Genomic DNA, 19,137 nt, shown 5'->3' with positions numbered 1-19,137 from the left:
ACCTTTTTGTGCCCAGAGGCTTGAAAGGGCCACAACTCTTTACCCTGTGCAAGATTGAAACCAGCAGAGAACATTGGTGAGATCTACCCATATATTACTAATACAGGACATATATTTGGTGTGTACACACTAGGACTGTAAATATTTTTTATTTTTTCTATTTTTATTTTTCCTTTTGCATTTTTATTTTTATTTTTTACCTTTATCATTTGTTCAACCAATTAATATAAGGTCTCCTTGCCAGGAAGAAATTTTGTCCTAATTGTATTGAGGATTCTCAGCTATACAGTGCAATTAAGCAATATTAGAACTGATACGGTCGGACTTTATTGGGGCTTTGACTTATGTTTGGTGTTTTTTTGGGATAACCACAGGTGTTATAGTGGCATGAGGTGTATATTACGAATTGTATATATCATAGTAGCTTAAGTCATTATTTGTTAAGACATGGCAATAGAATAAATTACAAGCATTTTTCTAAACGAATATTCGTGTAATTACACATACTTGTATATATTTCCCTTAAGCCAGTTTTGAGTGCATTATCATAAGTTTATTTGTATACACGCTTTGAGGTAGTTGGAGTGGCCTACCTTGATATCCAGCACCTATTTGGATGGAAGAGTGCCAGTACACATTTTTGATTTTAGCACCTTCTACCCAGTCCAGGATATCCAAGGTTCAATGGCCATTTTGGATAGGGATGCATCGAAATTTTGGCTGGCAAAATTTTTGACCAAAAATGGGCCTATTCCTTTTCGTCCGAAAAAGGATCAAATGTGCCTATTTTTTTTTTTTTTTTTTAATATATTTTGTACTTTTGGAGTGTATAGTTTAACAGACATGCTTGCATTGACAATTCAGATTATATATCACAATGAAAGATAGTAATGATAACATGAAAAGTCAAGAATACTGCACTTGGGCTGGGGGAGAACACTATGGGACAGGGAGGGGGTGGGGGGGGCAAGAACACTATGGGACAGGGGAGAGGGTGGAGAAAAGAACAATATGGGAAGGGGGGGGGAGAACACTATGGGACTGGGGAGGAAATAAAACTAAAAAGAGGGAGGGGAGAGGAACACTAGAGGGGGAAAGAGGAACATTAAGGGGGAGAAGGGGACTAAGGTACGGGGAAGGGAAAAGGAACACTGGGGTAGAGGGGACCACTAAAAGAAGGAAGAAGAGAAGATTTTCATATTCGATTCATTAAATTCATTAAAAAGTCTAATCATAAAATTATAGGAAAACGTTTAAAATAATTTGGGGGGGGCGGGGTCTGTGGCAAACCTAGCCACTTCTGGACTATAATCGGAGAAGGTTGTCTGTAGGCTGTACTGTGTGCTATGTATAACTTGCTGTGTGTGTATTGTGCTATGGTAATTCGCATGCTGGCAGCCGTAAGCTACCAGCATACAAGTACTTCGTTCGGCGAACAGCGGCTATCTAGGCTGTTCGCCAAACGAATCCGGGCCCCCCTGATAGATCACACATTTAGGGTCGTGTGGCGCTTGTTAACCGGTTGCAACAATGTTGCAATCGGTAATTATAGACTCTCCTGGGTGGCCGTCGTTCGGCTACCGACCATGCGGCGGTCGGCCATCTTGGTTCGTCTATTTTGCAGCGGTGTTTGGTCATCGAGCGCCTGGAACTAAAAACGGCTACTCGATGATGCGAACACCGCTGCACTTCCAGGCCGTTCGGGAGCCCGGTTTTCGGTAGAAACGTTCCCCTAAATGCAATCGACAGATTGAGGGGAACTTCTATGCAGAACAGTATTTGTGCGGCGTTCGGTCATTTCAGCTGGGATCTGAGCGGTATTCTCACAAAAGGTGCGCTCAGACCCCAGCTATCTACCGAACGTTCGGTTGTCTCAATGTACCGAATATTATACAAAATATGTATTTTAAAGTAAATTGTCGGTTCTGCTGCACGAGGAGATAATCCACTTAAGCGTCCATTTTAGTGGGAGTATCCCTCTCGTGCAGCAGTGCCTGTTGGGAGAATTGCAATGTCTGATGGGGGAAATCCCCTGAATTGTCTGTAAGGAAACCCCTTGCATGGGGAACTGCTTAAATATGCCATCTTGTGAATAAAGCCAGTTAGTTGACTCCCAAACTGTGTTTCGTCCGGTTATTGGGAGGATTTGGGGACTTGCATTACTTTTCAGCGCTGACTGTGGATTTACCTGTGAAACCAGCGGAGATCGTGGACTCTAATACTGCCCTCCGCTACAGGGTCATTTTTGGCCAAGGGTATCCTGAATTTTCGGTTTCGGCCCCAGGAAGCCTACGCGGTTATCACAAATTTAACTGTGGCCCTGTCGACAGGCCCCACTCACCTCCCAAGAAAAAAATTAATTTCTCATTAATATATCTTCCTTGTGTATTTTTGTGCATTGAGAAGAGAAAAAAAAATTAGAGAAGTAATTATTATTTTTACTATGTGCTCCTTCCCTCTCACTCTTCCTACTAATTTACTAGTAAAGATCCAACTTGAACAGTGTATTCTTAAATCCTATAAATACATATGAAATACCATAATATATGTTTCTTTCTACTCTTCCTCACCCTCCTCCTCGTAAAAAAGGGAAGGAGAGGGAGTGAGAAAAAAAAAAAAAAAATTTAGGAAAGGACCATCAGTCTCTTCTTCCTCCTCCTGCTTGTCTTCCCGCTACTCAGGTCTTGATTGTTAGATTTCTTTTAATGAAGATAACGGTCTTTACATTAGTCCCGTTTTCTTTAGTTTTTGTTGTACTTGTGATGGTTCTTCGAAGACATTTGTAGAGTTATCATGATGAATAATTGAGGTTGGGAATCCCAATCTATATGGTTTTCTTTGAGTATTTTGGTGTATTCCTGATCATTTCTCCTAGCTTGTCTTGTTGCAAAGGAGATATCCGCAAATGGCTTTATATGGTTCTCCTTTCTGTAGTATCTTTCTTTCTGCTTGAGTGATAAGATTTTTGATGTAGTAAGAGGCAAACCGAATTACATCATCTCTGGGACTTGAATCTACTGTGCCTTTAGGTCTAGGAAGACTATGAAACCGCTGAAAAAGGTGTTTGATCTAGAAATTTGTGGAGAGACAAATGTTGATAGGAATTCCATTAAAAAAAAAACAAAAAAAACCTAATTTGTCATTGGTGATTTCTTCAGAAATCCCTCTTATTCGTATATTTTTTTCTTCGTGCTCAGTCTTCCATATCGGTTTTTGTTTTAGCTTGAACGTTTTAATTCTGTTTTCTAGAATCTTGTTCTTGGTTTGTAGGAGGTCGTAGATTTCTTGAAGATTGTTAATAGAATCTGCCTGTATAAATATGCTTTGGAGAACATGAGGGAGTTCATCTTTAGATGTATCCATGAGGTATGCCATGTCTTGTTTTATTAGTATATGAAAATTATCTATTAAATCTATTACACACTCCTTGGTGAGAAGTTGATTTGGCTCTAGTTGGTCCAGTTCCATGATAATGGTTTGTATTTTATTTGTTTCTATATTTCCCAGAGAACTTCAAAGCTCAATTGGTTTCCATTTATTCTTGGGAGAATAATGTGTTGATAGATTTTTTTTTCCTTTTTCTCAGAATTAGTGGTCTCCTCTTTTTGGGAGACATTTTAGTAGTCGTACAGCAAAAATAACTAAATAAAAAAAAGCCAAACACCTTAGTCTCTTCCTCTCACTCCTCTTCCCTCTACTCCACTTCTTTTGAGTTTGAGTATATATGTGGGGCAGAGCATATGATTCACTCTCAAGAGGTTAAGAAGAAATATAAATAAATATATGTGTAACGGATCACATGGCACCCCGACTGGGTGCCGCCGTTGAAGGATGCTCCTAGCGCTTCCCGAGGGCTCCAAGCACTGCAGCAGACACCATAACCACCATAGACTCCTTCAGAGAGCAAAACAGGAACAAGCTCTTATAAGAGCTTAGTGATAATAGCAAGAGAGTATGACGAGCAAAGCAATCCCTTGTAGCAGATTCCCCCAATAAGAGACAGGACTCTAGATTGAGGGTGAAGTAGAACTCTGCTTTTAGTTTCACTGCGGAATGATCAATGGTTGACAATCAGTTTGTATCCTCTATTGTTATAGGAAGATATTGATATTATATAGCTTAGAAAAAGAGGGTCGATTTGCTAAACAGAATTTCCTTGCCTTTTCTTTCTTTTTTTTTTTCAGATCTTGTCTTAGGATTTTTTACTTTACTGATATTCTTCCTTATTAGGAGGAGGAAAACACCCGAGTTCCTCTCCTCTTCTACTCCTTTCTTCCCCTCTTTTAGATCTGGTCAGGAAGAGGGTATTATCTCTAAATAACACTTTTTCCTCTTCTTTCATTTCCAATTCATCTCTCACCTCTCTCTCCTTAATGCGATCATTTTTTTTCCCCTCTTTTTCCTCTTATTAACCAGAATTTCAAATTGAAAAGGGAAAAAAAAAAATCAATCTATAAGTAACAGCTACTAGAAATTTATTTAGTATTGATTTCCTATGAGCTTGGATTTCCAATAGTCAGTTGGATTGCTATAGAAGTAAAGTGAAGTAAATTGATTGCGTTATAGAATTTGCTCAAAGAGGGAAGATTCGCTAAAATACGTTCACTGCTTGCTTTCCTCTCTTCAACTTTCAGTTTCTTTAAAATGTTATATTCCTCCAGTTTTTTTTCCTTCTTTTCTCAATCTTCTCCAAGTATCTACGTTCCAGTTGGAGAGCTCTTAAAATGTAGAATGTAAGTTCGATTGAGCAGGGTCCTCTTCAACCTATTGTTCCTGTAAGTTTATCTGTAATTGTCCTATTTATAGTTAAATCCCCTCTCATAATATTGTAAAGCGCTACAGAATCTGTTGGCGCTATATAAATAATAAATGCAAGGAGTTGTTTGAAAGTATAGTTTTCTTGAAGGGGGTGGATTTACCAAACTATACTCTCTACTTGCTCCCTTCTCTCAATGGTCTCCAAGCTCTGCTTTCCACCATGCACAACAAGTCAGATGAGCAGGAAGGGAAAGGAAAAAAATACAAAAAAAAACAAAAAACACTATACTCAAGTGGATATTACTATGAATATGATATGAATATTAAATCTCACTTTTAAGCAATAGGTTTCCTTTATATTTCAAAATCCCTCCTCTTTTAAGATTTTAAATATAGTAGCAAAGTCTTAAGATCCCCTTATTTGTTTATTCGTGCTAATTTCGGCTGGTTTCACCAACCTTCCAACCTTTCTGTGCAGTGTCCCCACAGTCTCCCTGTGCAGTGTCCCCACAGTCTCCCTGTGCAGTGTCCCCACAGTCTCCCTGTGCAGTGTCCCCACAGTCTCCCTGTGCAGTGTCCCCACAGTCTCCCTGTGCAGTGTCCCCACAGTCTCCCTGTGCAGTGTCCCCACAGTCTCCCTGTGCAGTGTCCCCACAGTCTCCCTGTGCAGTGTCCCCACAGTCTTCCTGTGCAGTGTCCCCACAGTCTTCCTGTGCAGTGTCCCCAGTCTCCAATCTCTCTCGTAGAAGTTTGAGTATTAACTCACGATTGGGCAGATTCTAGCAACGCTCTGAGCTTCCTGCTGTTAGGCTTCCTGCTGTTTTGCACAGCAATAGCTTTCAAATGCAGTCGGCTTTTTAGATTTCAATTGCCGTCGACCTTCTATTATACCGTATATACTCGAGTATAAGCCGACCCGAATATAAGCCGAGGCCCCTAATTTTACCCAAAAAAACTGGGAAAACTTATTGACTCGAGTATAAGACTAGGGTGAGAAATGCAGCAGCTACTGGTAAATTTCTAAATAAAATTAGATCCTAAAAAAAATATATTAATTGAATATTTATTTACAGTGTGTGTATAATGAGTGCAGTGTGTGTGTGTGTGTATGAGTGCATTGTGTGTGTGTGTATGAGTGCATTGTGTGTGTATGAGTGCAGTGTGTGTGTGTGTATGAGTGCAGTGTGTGTGTGTGTATGAGTGCAGTGTGTGTGTGTGTATGAGTGCAGTGTGTGTGTGTGTATGAGTGCAGTGTGTGTGTGTGTATGAGTGCAGTGTGTGTGTGTGTATGAGTGCAGTGTGTGTGTGTGTATGAGTGCAGTGTGTGTGTGTGTATGAGTGCAGTGTGTGTGTGTGTATGAGTGCAGTGTGTGTGTATGAGTATGAGTGCAGTGTGTGTGTATGAGTATGAGTGCAGTGTGTGTATGAGTATGAGTGCAGTGTGTGTGTGTGTGTGTGTGTGTGTGTGTGTGTGTTGCAGAGCCTTGGTGGGGGGTGGGCAATGCTTTTTTAATTTTTTTTATTTTAATTTTTTTTTATTATTTATTATTTTTTTATTTAATTTAATTATTATTATTTTAGTATTTATTATTTTTTATTTAATTTAATTATTATTTTAGTATTATTATTTATTTAATTATTATTATTTTTTATTTTTTTCGTCCCCCCTCCCTGCTTGATACATAGCAGGGAGGGGGGCTCCTTCCCTGGTGGTCCAGCATTGGCAGTTCAGTGGGGGGAGAGGGGGGCTGGCAGAGCTGTACTTACCTCTCCTGCAGCTCCTGTCAGCTCTCTCCTCCTCCGCGCCGTCCGTGCAGCTCCCTCTGTCAGCAACCAGTGTAAGACTTACACTGGGAGCTGACCGAGGTGCTGAACGGACGGCGCGGAGGAGGAGAGAGCTGACAGGAGCTGCAGGAGAGGTAAGTACAGCTCTGCCAGCCCCCCTCTCCCCCAGTCTGTATTATGGCAATGCAAATTGCCATAATACAGACTATTGACTCGAGTATAAGCAGAGTTGGGTTTTTTTAGCACAAAAAATTTGCTAAAACACTCTGCTTATACGGTAAGTCAGGTACGCCAAGGGGATCCACGGGGTCAAATGGTATCTCTCACTGTCCGTTAGCCAGCTGCTCCAATCCGCTCTCTCTCATACTCCTCCCCTTTTACTTCAGTTCGCGCAGACGTTCCACTGCCGTCTTACGTCATCACGCCCACATTTTATACACATCTCATGATTATCCATTCATATAAACGTTCATAACAACAACAACAACAACCGTGCCATCTACAGGTACAGCACGGAAAATTGCTACCGCCAAAACAGCAGAAGCAGTAAAGAGAGATGAAGCTAAGGTCACCCACAGCCTGCCATTATGGCAATATGTGTGGCATTCCATAGCCGCGTGGTTACCCTTAGTGGGTCGGAAACATGAACGCTTTATATCCATCATTACGGTATTAAAGGGACACTGTAGGCACCCAGATCACTTCAGCCAATTGAAGTGGTGTGGGTGCTGTGACCCTTTTGCACTTAATGCTGCAATGCAAAACATTGCAGCTCTAGGTCTGCCCTCTGTGGCTGTCTAAGACTGCCACTAGAGGGCTTCCGGAATACAAACAAACCTTTGGTCAATTCTCTAACGCTAGACGTCCTCACATGTCAGATTTTCCCCATAAGAAAGCATTGAATAATGCTTTCCTATGGTGAGGTCTAATGCGCACGCGGCCATTGCCGCGCATGCGGTCTCCCCCACCGTCTTACAGCGGGGTAGGAGCGTGGGCGGAACTTGCCCAGCACCGAGGGGTATCAGCGCTGGATTCAGGTAAGTAGCTGAAGGGGTTTTAACCGGGGTCCCCGAGGGAGTGGGTCACTCCAGGAGCCTATAGTGCCAGGAGAATGGGTTTGTTTTCCTGGTACTATAGGTTCCTTTTACACCAGTGAATAAGCACTGAGAATCACCTAGAACGTTACCAATATTTCATGCAAAGCTGCATTTTCTTAGCAATTAGAATTACATATTAAATATCTAGCAAGTGACATCATAATCCAGTTCAGTTTGCAAATGAAGTGGTGAAATATGAACATTTTCACTACTCCTCTCTGTCTGCTCTCTCTATACTGAAAGCCAGGTGTAATGGGTGGAGCTTATAACAATGACTGACAGGGAGCTAAGATGGAGGTGGCTCTCTATGCTGACTGCCAGATGTAATGGGTGGAGCTTATAACAATGACTGACAGGGAGCTAAGATGGAGGTGGCTCTCTATGCTGACTGCCAGGTGTAAAGGGCGGAGCTTATAACAATGATTGACAGGGAGCTAAGATGGAGGTGGCTCTCTATACGGACAGCCAGGTGTAAAGGGTGGAGCTTATAACAATGATTGACAGGGAGCTAAGATGGAGGTGGCTCTCTCTATGCTGACTGCCAGGTGTAAAGGGTGGAGCTTATAACAATGATTGACAGGGAGCTAAGATGGAGGCGGCTCTCTATACTGACTGCCAGATGTAAAGGGCGGAGCTTATAACAATGATTGACAGGGAGCTAAGATGGAGGCGCCCAGTTACAGAATAAAGAGATGTTTATTCCTACAGTTCATTTTATTTTTCACATCTCACAAATACATATGTACTAAATATAAGAATGCCTAATATATGAAAAATCCTGGCACTTGATATTTCCCCTTTAATGCACACATTGTATACTGAATATTTACAGGATTTTTTGCTTTTTAAACTTAGAATAAATGTTCCATTTTGAATTTCAACTTTGCACATCTTACAGTAGCGTACTATTGACAATGTAGTGATGTGAGACAAATGGTCACAGGTTTGAATAATTGTGCAAGGTATTGTACAGCTTCTATGCCGGGCATATTGCCATCATACGGCAAAAACAGAAACATACCTGATGAGCATCCAGATCTATTATGGTTGCCGTGGATACGCCTTGCACGTGGTCAAATAAGAACTAAAAAGCAGTGATCAACAAAAAAAAAAAAAAAAAAAAATCAGTAATTGTCCAACATAATGATCGTTTTTGAGTACTTTTTATTCAGGCTAACAATGTTGACACCAGGGAGTCATTCATTTTTTTTTTTTTTTTTTTTTTTTTAATGCTTTTATGTTATCTGTATCTGCCTCAATTGTACCATTTACTGTATCCAAATGTTCCTTTTCATGTAGAAGTATGAACCCCCACTAACTATTGAGCATTCTGATAAAGCCCCCTTTACAGATTTGTGGTTCAGAATTTCTCGTAGAAGGCAGTCTGTGTGATGCTGTAAATTAGCAATCTCCCACCAACTCCTAGTTGCTGTTGCCAAAACGTTGAAAAACGCACCATTATACCGAGATATTAAAGTTTGTTTTGTTGAGTGTAACTCCTGGTCACATTGCACCCTTTCATTTTTGGGTGGTCATCATAACCACCGTTTAATAAGAAGAATGGATTACCTTATTGGTGATGTCAGCCTTTGACGTTTTACCTTTAGGGATCCTTAGTCATTATGTTACACTTATCATTGTGGCCGATATACTGCAGCTAGTGTGAGACAATCATTAGATTTCCCAATTGATTGCTGATTGTAGATTACTAATAAGTAGGCATACCCAGCAAATTATAGTATCGGTATACTGAGACAAGATTCTCCATATCTGCTTCAAGATGAATATATCTAGTGTTTGACTGCAATTTCACTACTTCATAGACAAAACAGTCTTAAAAGAACACTCCGGGAACCATAACTACTTAAGTGAAATTAAGTTGTTATGGTGCAGGAGATCCCTTGATCTTCTCTACCATTAATGATTAAAACATTGAAAAATGGTTCAGTCCCAAATTCTGTGTTTATCTAGCTGCTGTGTCCAGACCACTTTGTGACACCATGTTGGATGTTATTAGAGTATAGCTTTACAATGTTATGTCATGTCTTATGTTGTATATCTAGTAATATCAAAACAGAAACAGAAAGGATGAGACCTCAGAACGGACAAAGAGACTAGATAGCTTGCCCTTTGGTACAATATAGGCTGAAAAAAGTACTCAAACTCAGTGGTACCTAAAGGTGACAACAGCTACTCTCCCATTCCCATCTCATCCCCTACAACACTCTTTGTGTCTTTATAAGCTATTACTTTCGTCATTGTAGCTCTGCATCAAGTGTCTGACTGATGTTTTTGAGATCTAGCTCTAATTTTCCACTATTGGGAGGAATGAGGCACCGTGGAAGTCCCTGGCAAAGACAGAGGTCATCAGTTACGCAGCAGAAGGGGTCCAAGTCTCAAACTAGAGCTAGCAAGCTGGTCACTTCATAGCTGGGCATAATTGATTCATTGATTAAATGGACAGAGTCTCTTTACACCCTCACAACATACCCACAAAACAAGGCAAATGAAAGAAACTGTCTGGCAGAGAATATCATCTTTGGATAAACTTTTTTTTTTTTTTTAAATTCATATTTTTGGTAAAACTTTCGCAATTATTTCATATTTTGATTAGTTAATATTTTCTTTTTTATACACAATATATTTTTTTTTATAGAATTTGAAAAGAAAGAACCAAAAACCTTGCTAAACCACCAAGACATATTTTGAAATTTGTGGATGGTTTGTATTTACTAAGTTACCTTGATAGCCAACGTTATATCTGCATACGCACAAAACCCACCGCCCTTTTCACTGGAACAGTGATGAAATCCACCCCCTTGAAACATATTAAACAAAAAAAGGCATTAAGATAAAATGTCAGCAATTCAAGGATAATGCTCCTAAATTAAAGGTTTTCAAAGCACATGAAAGAAAAATATTCTCGGATTTCCGTATACATCTTCAGAGTAATTCATTAAAGTGTGCACCTACCAACATTAATGGCCCATCCTCTGTCAATAGCAAGTTTTCCAGCCTGAAAAGAAATGGTCTGTGTTTATTATAGCCAAGACAACAATAACAGGAGCGATGATTAAGCAATTGACATAACTATAGCGTACATCACATATGGTGGTAAACCGGACTCAAAACATCCCTGACCATGATTTACGTCTCAGACAGAACGCACAATCTCCTGGCCCTGATTTGCTGCACGTCTCACACAGAATGTACAATCCTCCGGCCCGGATTAACTGCACGTCTCAGACAGAACCTTGGCAGTTACAGGTGATCTTATCCGAAACTCCAGCTGGTTTACTGCACATCTCTGTCAAGTATCCTTACTATCCATGTGGCAAAAACTTAAATAATTACCTTCCGAAGATCGGGGGGAGTGCCGCTCTGCGGTCTTCTGCTATGATGCCTGGCTTGTGTGGCATGTCGGTGCACGCCGGGCACTGTGAACCCACGCAATCATATAGCCCCACGTTAAAGACAACGTCAACGTGCAAGTGACGTCACGCAAAAGACTAGGGCTAGGTACAGCCAAACGGATCTGCAAGAGAGTTATTTAAACTCACTTATTCCTTAGCTCATTGCCATGTCGTGGTTTCCCTTACATGGTTATCCGAGAGTATGTTCCTGATCGTGTTTTTCTGTTTTTTGACTTTCCTGATTTCTGGTACCCTTGACTTTTTTGCTTTTCCTGATCACTGTGTCTTGTTCTGTGTCCCTGACCTCAGCTAGTTTTCTTACTAGTCTTGCGTAAGTTAAGACCGGCCATTCTAAGATCCGGTAAGATGTTAACCTTAGTTCTAGGTTTTGATACTATTCTGCGTGCTGGATCAATATAATCCTGACAATCTCCACGACCCTGATTTACTGCACATCTCAGACAGAACGCACAATCCCCCAGCCCGGATTTACTGCACGTCTCAGGCAGAACGCACAATCCCCCAGCTCGGATTTACAGCCGGTCTGAGCTCCACATTACTCCATTTTGATTTACATAATGTGCAAGGAATGCAGATATAAGCCATGTTATGCCAATATTTTTATGGCATATTGGGAAAAACATTTTATTCACCAAGAATATGGCTTTGGCGCAAACTTGGTCCTATAGAAAAGATACATAGATGACATCTTTATTATTTGAAAAGGATCTAGGGATTCTTTTGACTTTTTTAAAAAAAATTATTTAAACAACAATGATTGGGGCATCTGTAGCGGAGTAGAGGTATTATCCAAGGTATCTCCGCCGGTAGACAGGAAAGGCAATCCAAACAGGTACAATACAGGTAGCGTAGTTACAATCCCTACCCTCCAAGAACTAGACGACACACAGCTTGGAGGTCAACTGAGGCTTTAATCACACACTTCCAGTATTTATGGGATTTCCCATGCAAGGGATCTCCCTACAGACAATTCAGGGGTTATACAGTAGGGGACTACATGGGAAACTGAACAATCTGGATATTTCCCCCCCATCAGCCCCTGCTGCACACGAGGGATACTCCCACTAAAATATACAGTTAAGTGGATTATCCCTTGGTGCAGCAGAACATACAATTTACTATAAAATGCATAACTTTTATAATATTCGTCTGATTCAAACGAATGGGCATTCGGCAGATAGCTGGGGTCTGAGCGCACATTTCGTGAAAGTACCGCTCAGATCCCTGCATAAATAACCGAACGCCGCATGAAATCAACATTACATTCAAGTTACATTCAAACTACCGATTAACTGTAGGGAACCACTTTACCGAAGGACCGGGGCTCCCGAACGGCTTGGAAGTCCAGTGGTATTCGTGCCGCCGAGTAGCCGATTTTAGTTCCAGGCGCTCGACGACCAAATACCACTGGGCTAACAAAGGATCCAAGATGGCCGACCGCTGCGTGGTCGGTAGCCGAACAACGGCCACCCTGAATCCTCTTAATTTACCGATTGCAACAATGTTGCAATCCTTAATGAGAGCCACACGACCTCCTGAGGGTGGTCTCCCTTCGGCAGTTTGTTCGTTTCACGAACAGAGATGGAATTCACTGTTCGTGGAACGATTACATGAATGCCGACGGGTTTTTATACCGCCAGCATACGAACGCCATAGACCTGAAACACATATTACACACGCATACCAATGGTTCTTAAAGTGGTACATACATATTCAAGAAAATACAGTTTTAAAGTGGCTGCTGCTGCCACAGCATCTAAGAGTAAGTGATCTGAGCATCGATTTTTAGATTTAAATATTTATATTTTTAACAATGTTCTTATGACTCACACTTTTTTTTAAACAAGTTGACATCAACAGCTATATTGAATTAGATAGTTGTCATCATCGTCCCTGGTTGTCAAATATACCTAAAGGGCAGTTCCTGAGAATTCGCAGGAACTGCACCAACCAGGGAGATTTTATTGCACAATCCGCGGTTTAAAAAAATAAATAAAAATAAATTTGAACAGAAAGGATACAATAGTGATGAGTTACAAAGCAATATAGATAAAGTTGCCGATTCAAATAGATCTCCTTTACTTGAATATAAAAATAAAGAAGACAGATAATGATCAAGTTCACTGTATTTTTAATTCTTCTAGCAATGTGGGCAAGATTAAAAAAATAATTAACAAAATAATGTTATTTATCTTTTGTGGTGTACATGCAGGCTACAATATATAGGCAAGACATCTAGACAAATCAAAGTGAGAATCAGCGAACATGTTCGGAATATTAAAAGGTTTTTTTAAATCATCGCGCATCAAGGCACTTTTTAAAAAGCACAGGTCAGATCCAAGACATCTAGAATTTTGTGCAATAGAAAAAGTTAACTCTCACGGGAGAGGAGGAGATGCTGCTAAAAATTTAAGTACACAGGAGACTAAATGGATTTAATTATGTACTTTGGTCCCTAAGGGACTCAACATTGATTTTGAGATCAATTCCATTTTATAAAACATACCTTTTTCCTGTTACTCCTTTAATTCTTTTTTTTTTTTCTCTGCTTTTTAGCATTTTTAATAAAGTATCTTAACTGTTTTTCTTCTTGTCCTTATGTATATGATATGCATGGACTAATGCCCCTTTTGCAAAATGGGGCCCGCAGGTCGGGCATGAGAGACATGTATGGAGACATGTAAATATGCCAAAGGAGTTTGACTGTGTGAAAACGTCACGGACCCTGACACGTCCCCAGAAGTGACGAAACGGAAGAGATGCCAAGAGATGACGCTTTATGAAAGAAATAAAATGAGGTTGTTTTATTTGTTAGGTATATTATGGTGTAATGTATATCCCATTTACGAATTTCCAAAAATATTACGAATATGGCTGAAAGACCGGAAGTATATGTCCGAACCGGAAACACCGCCATTTTAGGGGTAGCATGGTTCATATCCGGTCTGGACCATATTTGGAAATGGGCGTGTCTTTCACAACATGTGTGATTGACTGTAATATGTGTGTGTATATAAAGAATGACTTACTGACAGAACTTGTATGAGCACCCGAGGAAGACCCATTTGTGAGGTTGAAACGCGTTGTGAAATTATTTGATGCTTTTTATCCATGTAATAAATCGTTTTTACACATCTACCTCTTTTTGGAGTTCTTGTTTCCAGCAATTCAGCACCTGTTGGGACCCCAACTGTTAGAGGAATTCATTTTATGTCTACAAGGAAACATATATGCTCCATAAGTCCAGAGCCAACTTTAATGGGCTCAGAAAATCGAGTGTTCTGAATTCTTACTCACAACGTATCTTGACAGATTACACTATGTTGTGTACTATTTCGGTTTATATATAGGAATAATATATGTAATTCTAAGTTAAGAAGAGACTGTATGTGAGGTAATTAATCCTTTTTATGTGTGCGCTTATCACCTTGTTTAGTTTTATACTATAAGCCATATGTCTTTCTTTTGAATCGGTGTGAGAGAACCAACAGGCATCATATCAACCATTGGCAAGAGCATTTCAAAGATGCCAGGGCTTAAAGGGACAATATAGTCACCAGAACAACTACAGCTTGTAGCAGAGCCCTAGTCCTAGCAGGGATTCGACTCCGCTGGGTACTCCAAGATATACTCAGGAACAAGCAACACCATCCAATGGAACAGCCAAACACAGTAAAATAATCCAGGAATCTCCCACCTCATCCCCAGCAACTGGACAAAAATGAGCTCTGGGGGTATAACTGCTTTTAATGGAACCACACACTGTCTTTCATGTGAATTCCCATGCAAGGCGTTTCCGGATACATATTCCAGGGACATTCCCCACTGGACCAGAGAGTTGACTGATAAAAAAAATAAAAAAAAATAATACACAATATAGTCATTAACTCTCAGGTCCAGAACATATACAGTAATAACACCCAAAACATACAGTTAACAAGGTACCCCCCTCAAGTCTTGTATCCCCGGGTAGCCTGTATCTAAACACGCCAAACATATCTGAAAAGCGCTCAGATCCCACAAACACAGCCGAAACACCACCGGGTATAGTTTAGACTGACCGCACGCAAGGCGTGTGGTCGGTCTCTTTCAGGAGTACAAAACAAGCTAAAACTAAAAAATAAACTGTTCGTGCGTATGCTCATCACATATCTGGTTTGGGAGTATGCTACTTCCGAACGCCATTCAGTTCGTAGGAATTCTGCCGAATATAACTGAAAGTGGAAGTTGCAGCGGTGTCAACGCCGTCGAGTGTCAGATTTTAGTTCCATACACTCGATGACCAAACACCGCTTCTCTGTGTTCGTAACTAAAGATTGCCGCTGCCATGTGTTCGCACATACGAACGGCGGCCACCCAGCCGACCGCTCAGAATGTTGGTCTTATTGCGGTTCATGGAGGTGTTAACAGAGGTTACTGGATTCAACAAGCGGCACACTCCACATATGGGTGGTCTGGCATTCGGTGATTTGTTCGGTTTCCGAACAGAATACTGTTAACCTGGGAGGTGTATGCAATTTACCGAACAACCATGCGAAGAGGTTAAATAGCGTGATAATCCAGGGACAGGGTCATCTGTCCCACACACAAAATGTTAAGCAAAACATACAAAATAACAAGGGGGGGGGAAGATACAGACAGCCCAGAGAATGAACAGAGTGTTACTTCCAAAGTTTCATTCCGCTACACTGCTCCCCCGTAACCACAAGCTGTCATACACAGTCTGATCCTCCACGGATCGGCTTGGGGGATGTCATGGGGTGCTCACGGATCATTTCTCCAGTTCTGTCTGTATAGACAACCCGTCCGGATTTCCATTATGTTTCCCGGGGCGGTAATGTATAGTGAAGTCAAAAGGCTGCAGTGCCAAACTCCAGTGCAGCAGCCTGGCGTTGTCCCCATCCACTCGGTTCATCCAGACTAAAGGGTTGTGATTCTTGAGCGAAGAGAAGGGCTGTCCTTATAAATAGGGTTGCAACTTCAAGGACCACACCATGGCCAGGCATTTCCTCTCAATGGCGGCGTAGCTTACTTCTCGAGGCAAAAGCTTGCGACTGATGTAAGCCAAAGGATGTTCTCCGCCATCTGGCCGATTTGGCTCAGTACTGCTCCCAATCCAAACAGAAGCGTCTGTATGGACGAGAAAGCGTTTAGTTGGATTGAGGCCATCCAAGACAGGGGAATTTACAAGTGCTTGCTTCAACTGTTGGAATGCCTGCTCACACTCCGGGGCCAAGACTACTTGACGGGGAGGCTTTTACGGGTAAGGTCGTTAAGGGGTTTGGCCAGAGCACTATAATTGGGCACAAACTTCCTATAGTATCCTGCTGTCCCTAGAACAGCTAACACCTGTGTCTTCATTCTAGGAGTCGGCCACTGGGCCGCTGCCTCAATATTAGCGGGCTCAGGCTTCTGTTTCCCGCATCCCACTCTGTGATTGAGGTACTGTACCTTACTGGGCTTAAGGGATAAGCCCTCTTCCCTGATCGGCTCTAGGACCTCTCCTATATGGGCCAAGTGCTCCTGCCAGGTATTGCTAAAAATGGCGATATCATCGAGATATGCGTAGGCATAGTCTTGGAACCCATCCAGGAGTCGGTCCACCATCCTCTGGAAGGTAGCCGGAGCTTTCTTCATCCCAAACGGCATGACATTAAAATTGGTATAAGCCAAATGGGGTGACAAACGCCGACTTAGGGATGGCTTCGGTGGCTAGGGGGATCTGCCAATACCCCTTACAAAGATCAATTGTAGAGAGGTATTGGCCCCTAGCCATTCGGTTGAATAGCTCATCTATCCTAGGCATCGGACAGACATCAGACACTGTCTTCTTGTTCAACCTCCTGTAATCCACGCAGAAACGGGTCGTATGTCCCGTTTCGGTACAAGGACCACTGGGGAGGCCCAGGGGCTGTCAGAGGGCTCAATAACCCTCAGACGGAGCATCTCTTGGATCTCCTTTCGTATACTTTACCGATATCCCCGGGTAGCCCGAATCTGAGCTCCCAACATATCCGAAAAAGCGCTCAGATCCCACGAAGGCAGCCAAAACGCCACCGGGGTATAGTTTAGACCGAACGGACTGCAGGCGCCTGCACAAAATAGTTCCATGAAATCAGGCTGTGCGGTCGGTCTCTTTCGGGAGTACAAAACAAGCCAAAAACTAACAAATAAAATGTGTGTACGCTCATCATATATATCAGGTTCAGGAGTATGCTCCCCTTAAACGCCATTCAGTTTGTAGGAATTACGCCAAACATAACCGGAAGTGAAAGTCCCAGGGGTGTTTGCGCCGCAGAGTATCCGATTTTAGTTCTATACACGCGACGACTAAATACCGATGTCTGTGTTCCTGACTAAAGATGGCCGCCACCACGTGTTCGCACATACGAACGGCAGCCACCGAGCCGACCGCTCAGAATGTTCATGTTATTGCGGTTCATGGTGGTGTTAACAGAGGTTACTGATGTCAACAAGCAGCACACTCCACATATGGGTGGTCTGGCTTTTGGGGATTTGTTTGGTTTCTGAATAGAATACTATTTACTTGGGAGGTGGATGCAATTTACCCAACAACCATGCGAATATGGTAAATAGCTTGATAATCAAGGGACAGGGTTATCTGTCCCACACACAAAATATTAAGCAAAACATACGAAATAACAATGGGGAAGATACAGAAAGCCCATAGAAGGAACAGAGTAACTTCCAAAGGTTCATTCCTCTACACAGCTTAATGAAGTTTTTCTGGTGGGTCTAATCATTAACTTCAGGCATTTTCATGCAAACACTGCCTTTTCAGAGAAACGGCAGTGTTTACATTGCCCCCTAAGGACCACTGGAGGTGCTTCCTGGGGCAGTACTGCACAGTAGGCTCTGCATGGAGACACTGAATATTCCTCATAGAGATGCATTGATTCAATGCATATCTATGAGGAGGTGCTGATTGGCCAAAACTGCATTTGGCCCTGCCCTCCTCCCACCTCTATTGGAAAGCATTGGATTGGCTAAAAATCGTAAATTCTGTTTAGGTCACCAAGCAGCCTGATTGGGGGAGGGTCCAGCGACAGCAGACCCACAGTGCTGGAATTAAGGTATATTTTACCCATTTTAAGGGAGCTAAGGGGGGCAGTCGACCTAAATTGTGGTTTTAACTATAGGGTCAGGAATACAGACTCCACTGCCATTCTATATGGGTGGATGATATGAAGAATGTGGACAGTCCGTAATACAACCCGTCAAATAGATTACATTGAGTGGTGAAAAAGCTTACCCAAAGGGGATGGTAGTGTGCGTAGTCTGAAGTGTGCAATTAACCCTACAGAGGGCGCCATGATTCTACCCCTCCACACTATTGATGCCGTCTGGGTCCAAGAAAACTGTTAAGTTTACTGGACATTTTACATATAAGCAGGGTTTAGCTTACTGGATATTTACATATAAGCAGGGTTTAGCTTACTGGATATTTATATATAAGCAGGGTTTAGTTTGTGTCTCAGTTCTTTAGATGTGTTTCACTACAGAGTGAACTGTTGAATATTCGAAGTGCAGCATCTCTTGGAGACCTGCCTGCCAAGGGTAACAGTTTGAATGGGAAACACAATAAGTGACACAGTCTGTGCTCCTTTGTAATCTGAAAATCTACAGAGAAAATGATCAATGAAAGGGACAAATTTCATTTTCAAACAGTATTAATAGCACTCACCATTATCGTGCCCCCTGTTTGGGTTCTTAGGGGTCTCAGTACTTTCCTCTGTACCAGAAAATTAGGCAGAAAGAGAAGAGGGGGGATCTCTGTGATGGTGGCAACCACGAATGACCACTACAAAAGAGTAACATACACATTTGATTTTATATACAGCCTTTACACAGGATGTTTGGGCTAGCAGGACCATTTAACGGCTGTTAAAACCTACAGGACTAAAGACGGGTCACGATCTGGAACACTATAGTCACCTAAATTACTTTAGCTAAATAAAGCAGTTTTAGTGTATAGATCATTCCCCTGCAATTTCACTGCTCAATTCACTGTCATTTAGGAGTTAAATCACTTTGTTTCTGTT

General features: G+C 41.7%; 1 protein-coding gene across 2 annotated transcripts in view; it reads right to left on the bottom strand.

Moving 5' to 3' along the window:
* The window catches only part of HDAC11 (histone deacetylase 11), a 67,487-nt gene that overhangs the window by 13,862 nt on the left and 34,488 nt on the right, over positions 1-19,137 (bottom strand). For both annotated transcript variants that reach the window (XM_063427099.1, XM_063427098.1), the window contains 4 exons: positions 18,780-18,896; positions 10,614-10,656; positions 10,382-10,458; positions 8,662-8,724 (listed from right to left, as the gene is read on the bottom strand). In XM_063427099.1, coding sequence (XP_063283169.1) covers positions 8,662-8,724; positions 10,382-10,458; positions 10,614-10,656; positions 18,780-18,896 — 300 coding nt within the window. The remainder of the gene's footprint in view (positions 1-8,661; positions 8,725-10,381; positions 10,459-10,613; positions 10,657-18,779; positions 18,897-19,137) is intronic.

The sequence above is a fragment of the Pelobates fuscus genome, chromosome 7 (assembly GCF_036172605.1).
Source record: "Pelobates fuscus isolate aPelFus1 chromosome 7, aPelFus1.pri, whole genome shotgun sequence".
Taxonomy (NCBI): domain Eukaryota; kingdom Metazoa; phylum Chordata; class Amphibia; order Anura; family Pelobatidae; genus Pelobates; species Pelobates fuscus.
Note: the sequence above shows the minus strand (reverse complement) of the source record. Positions and strands in the feature narration are given on the sequence as shown.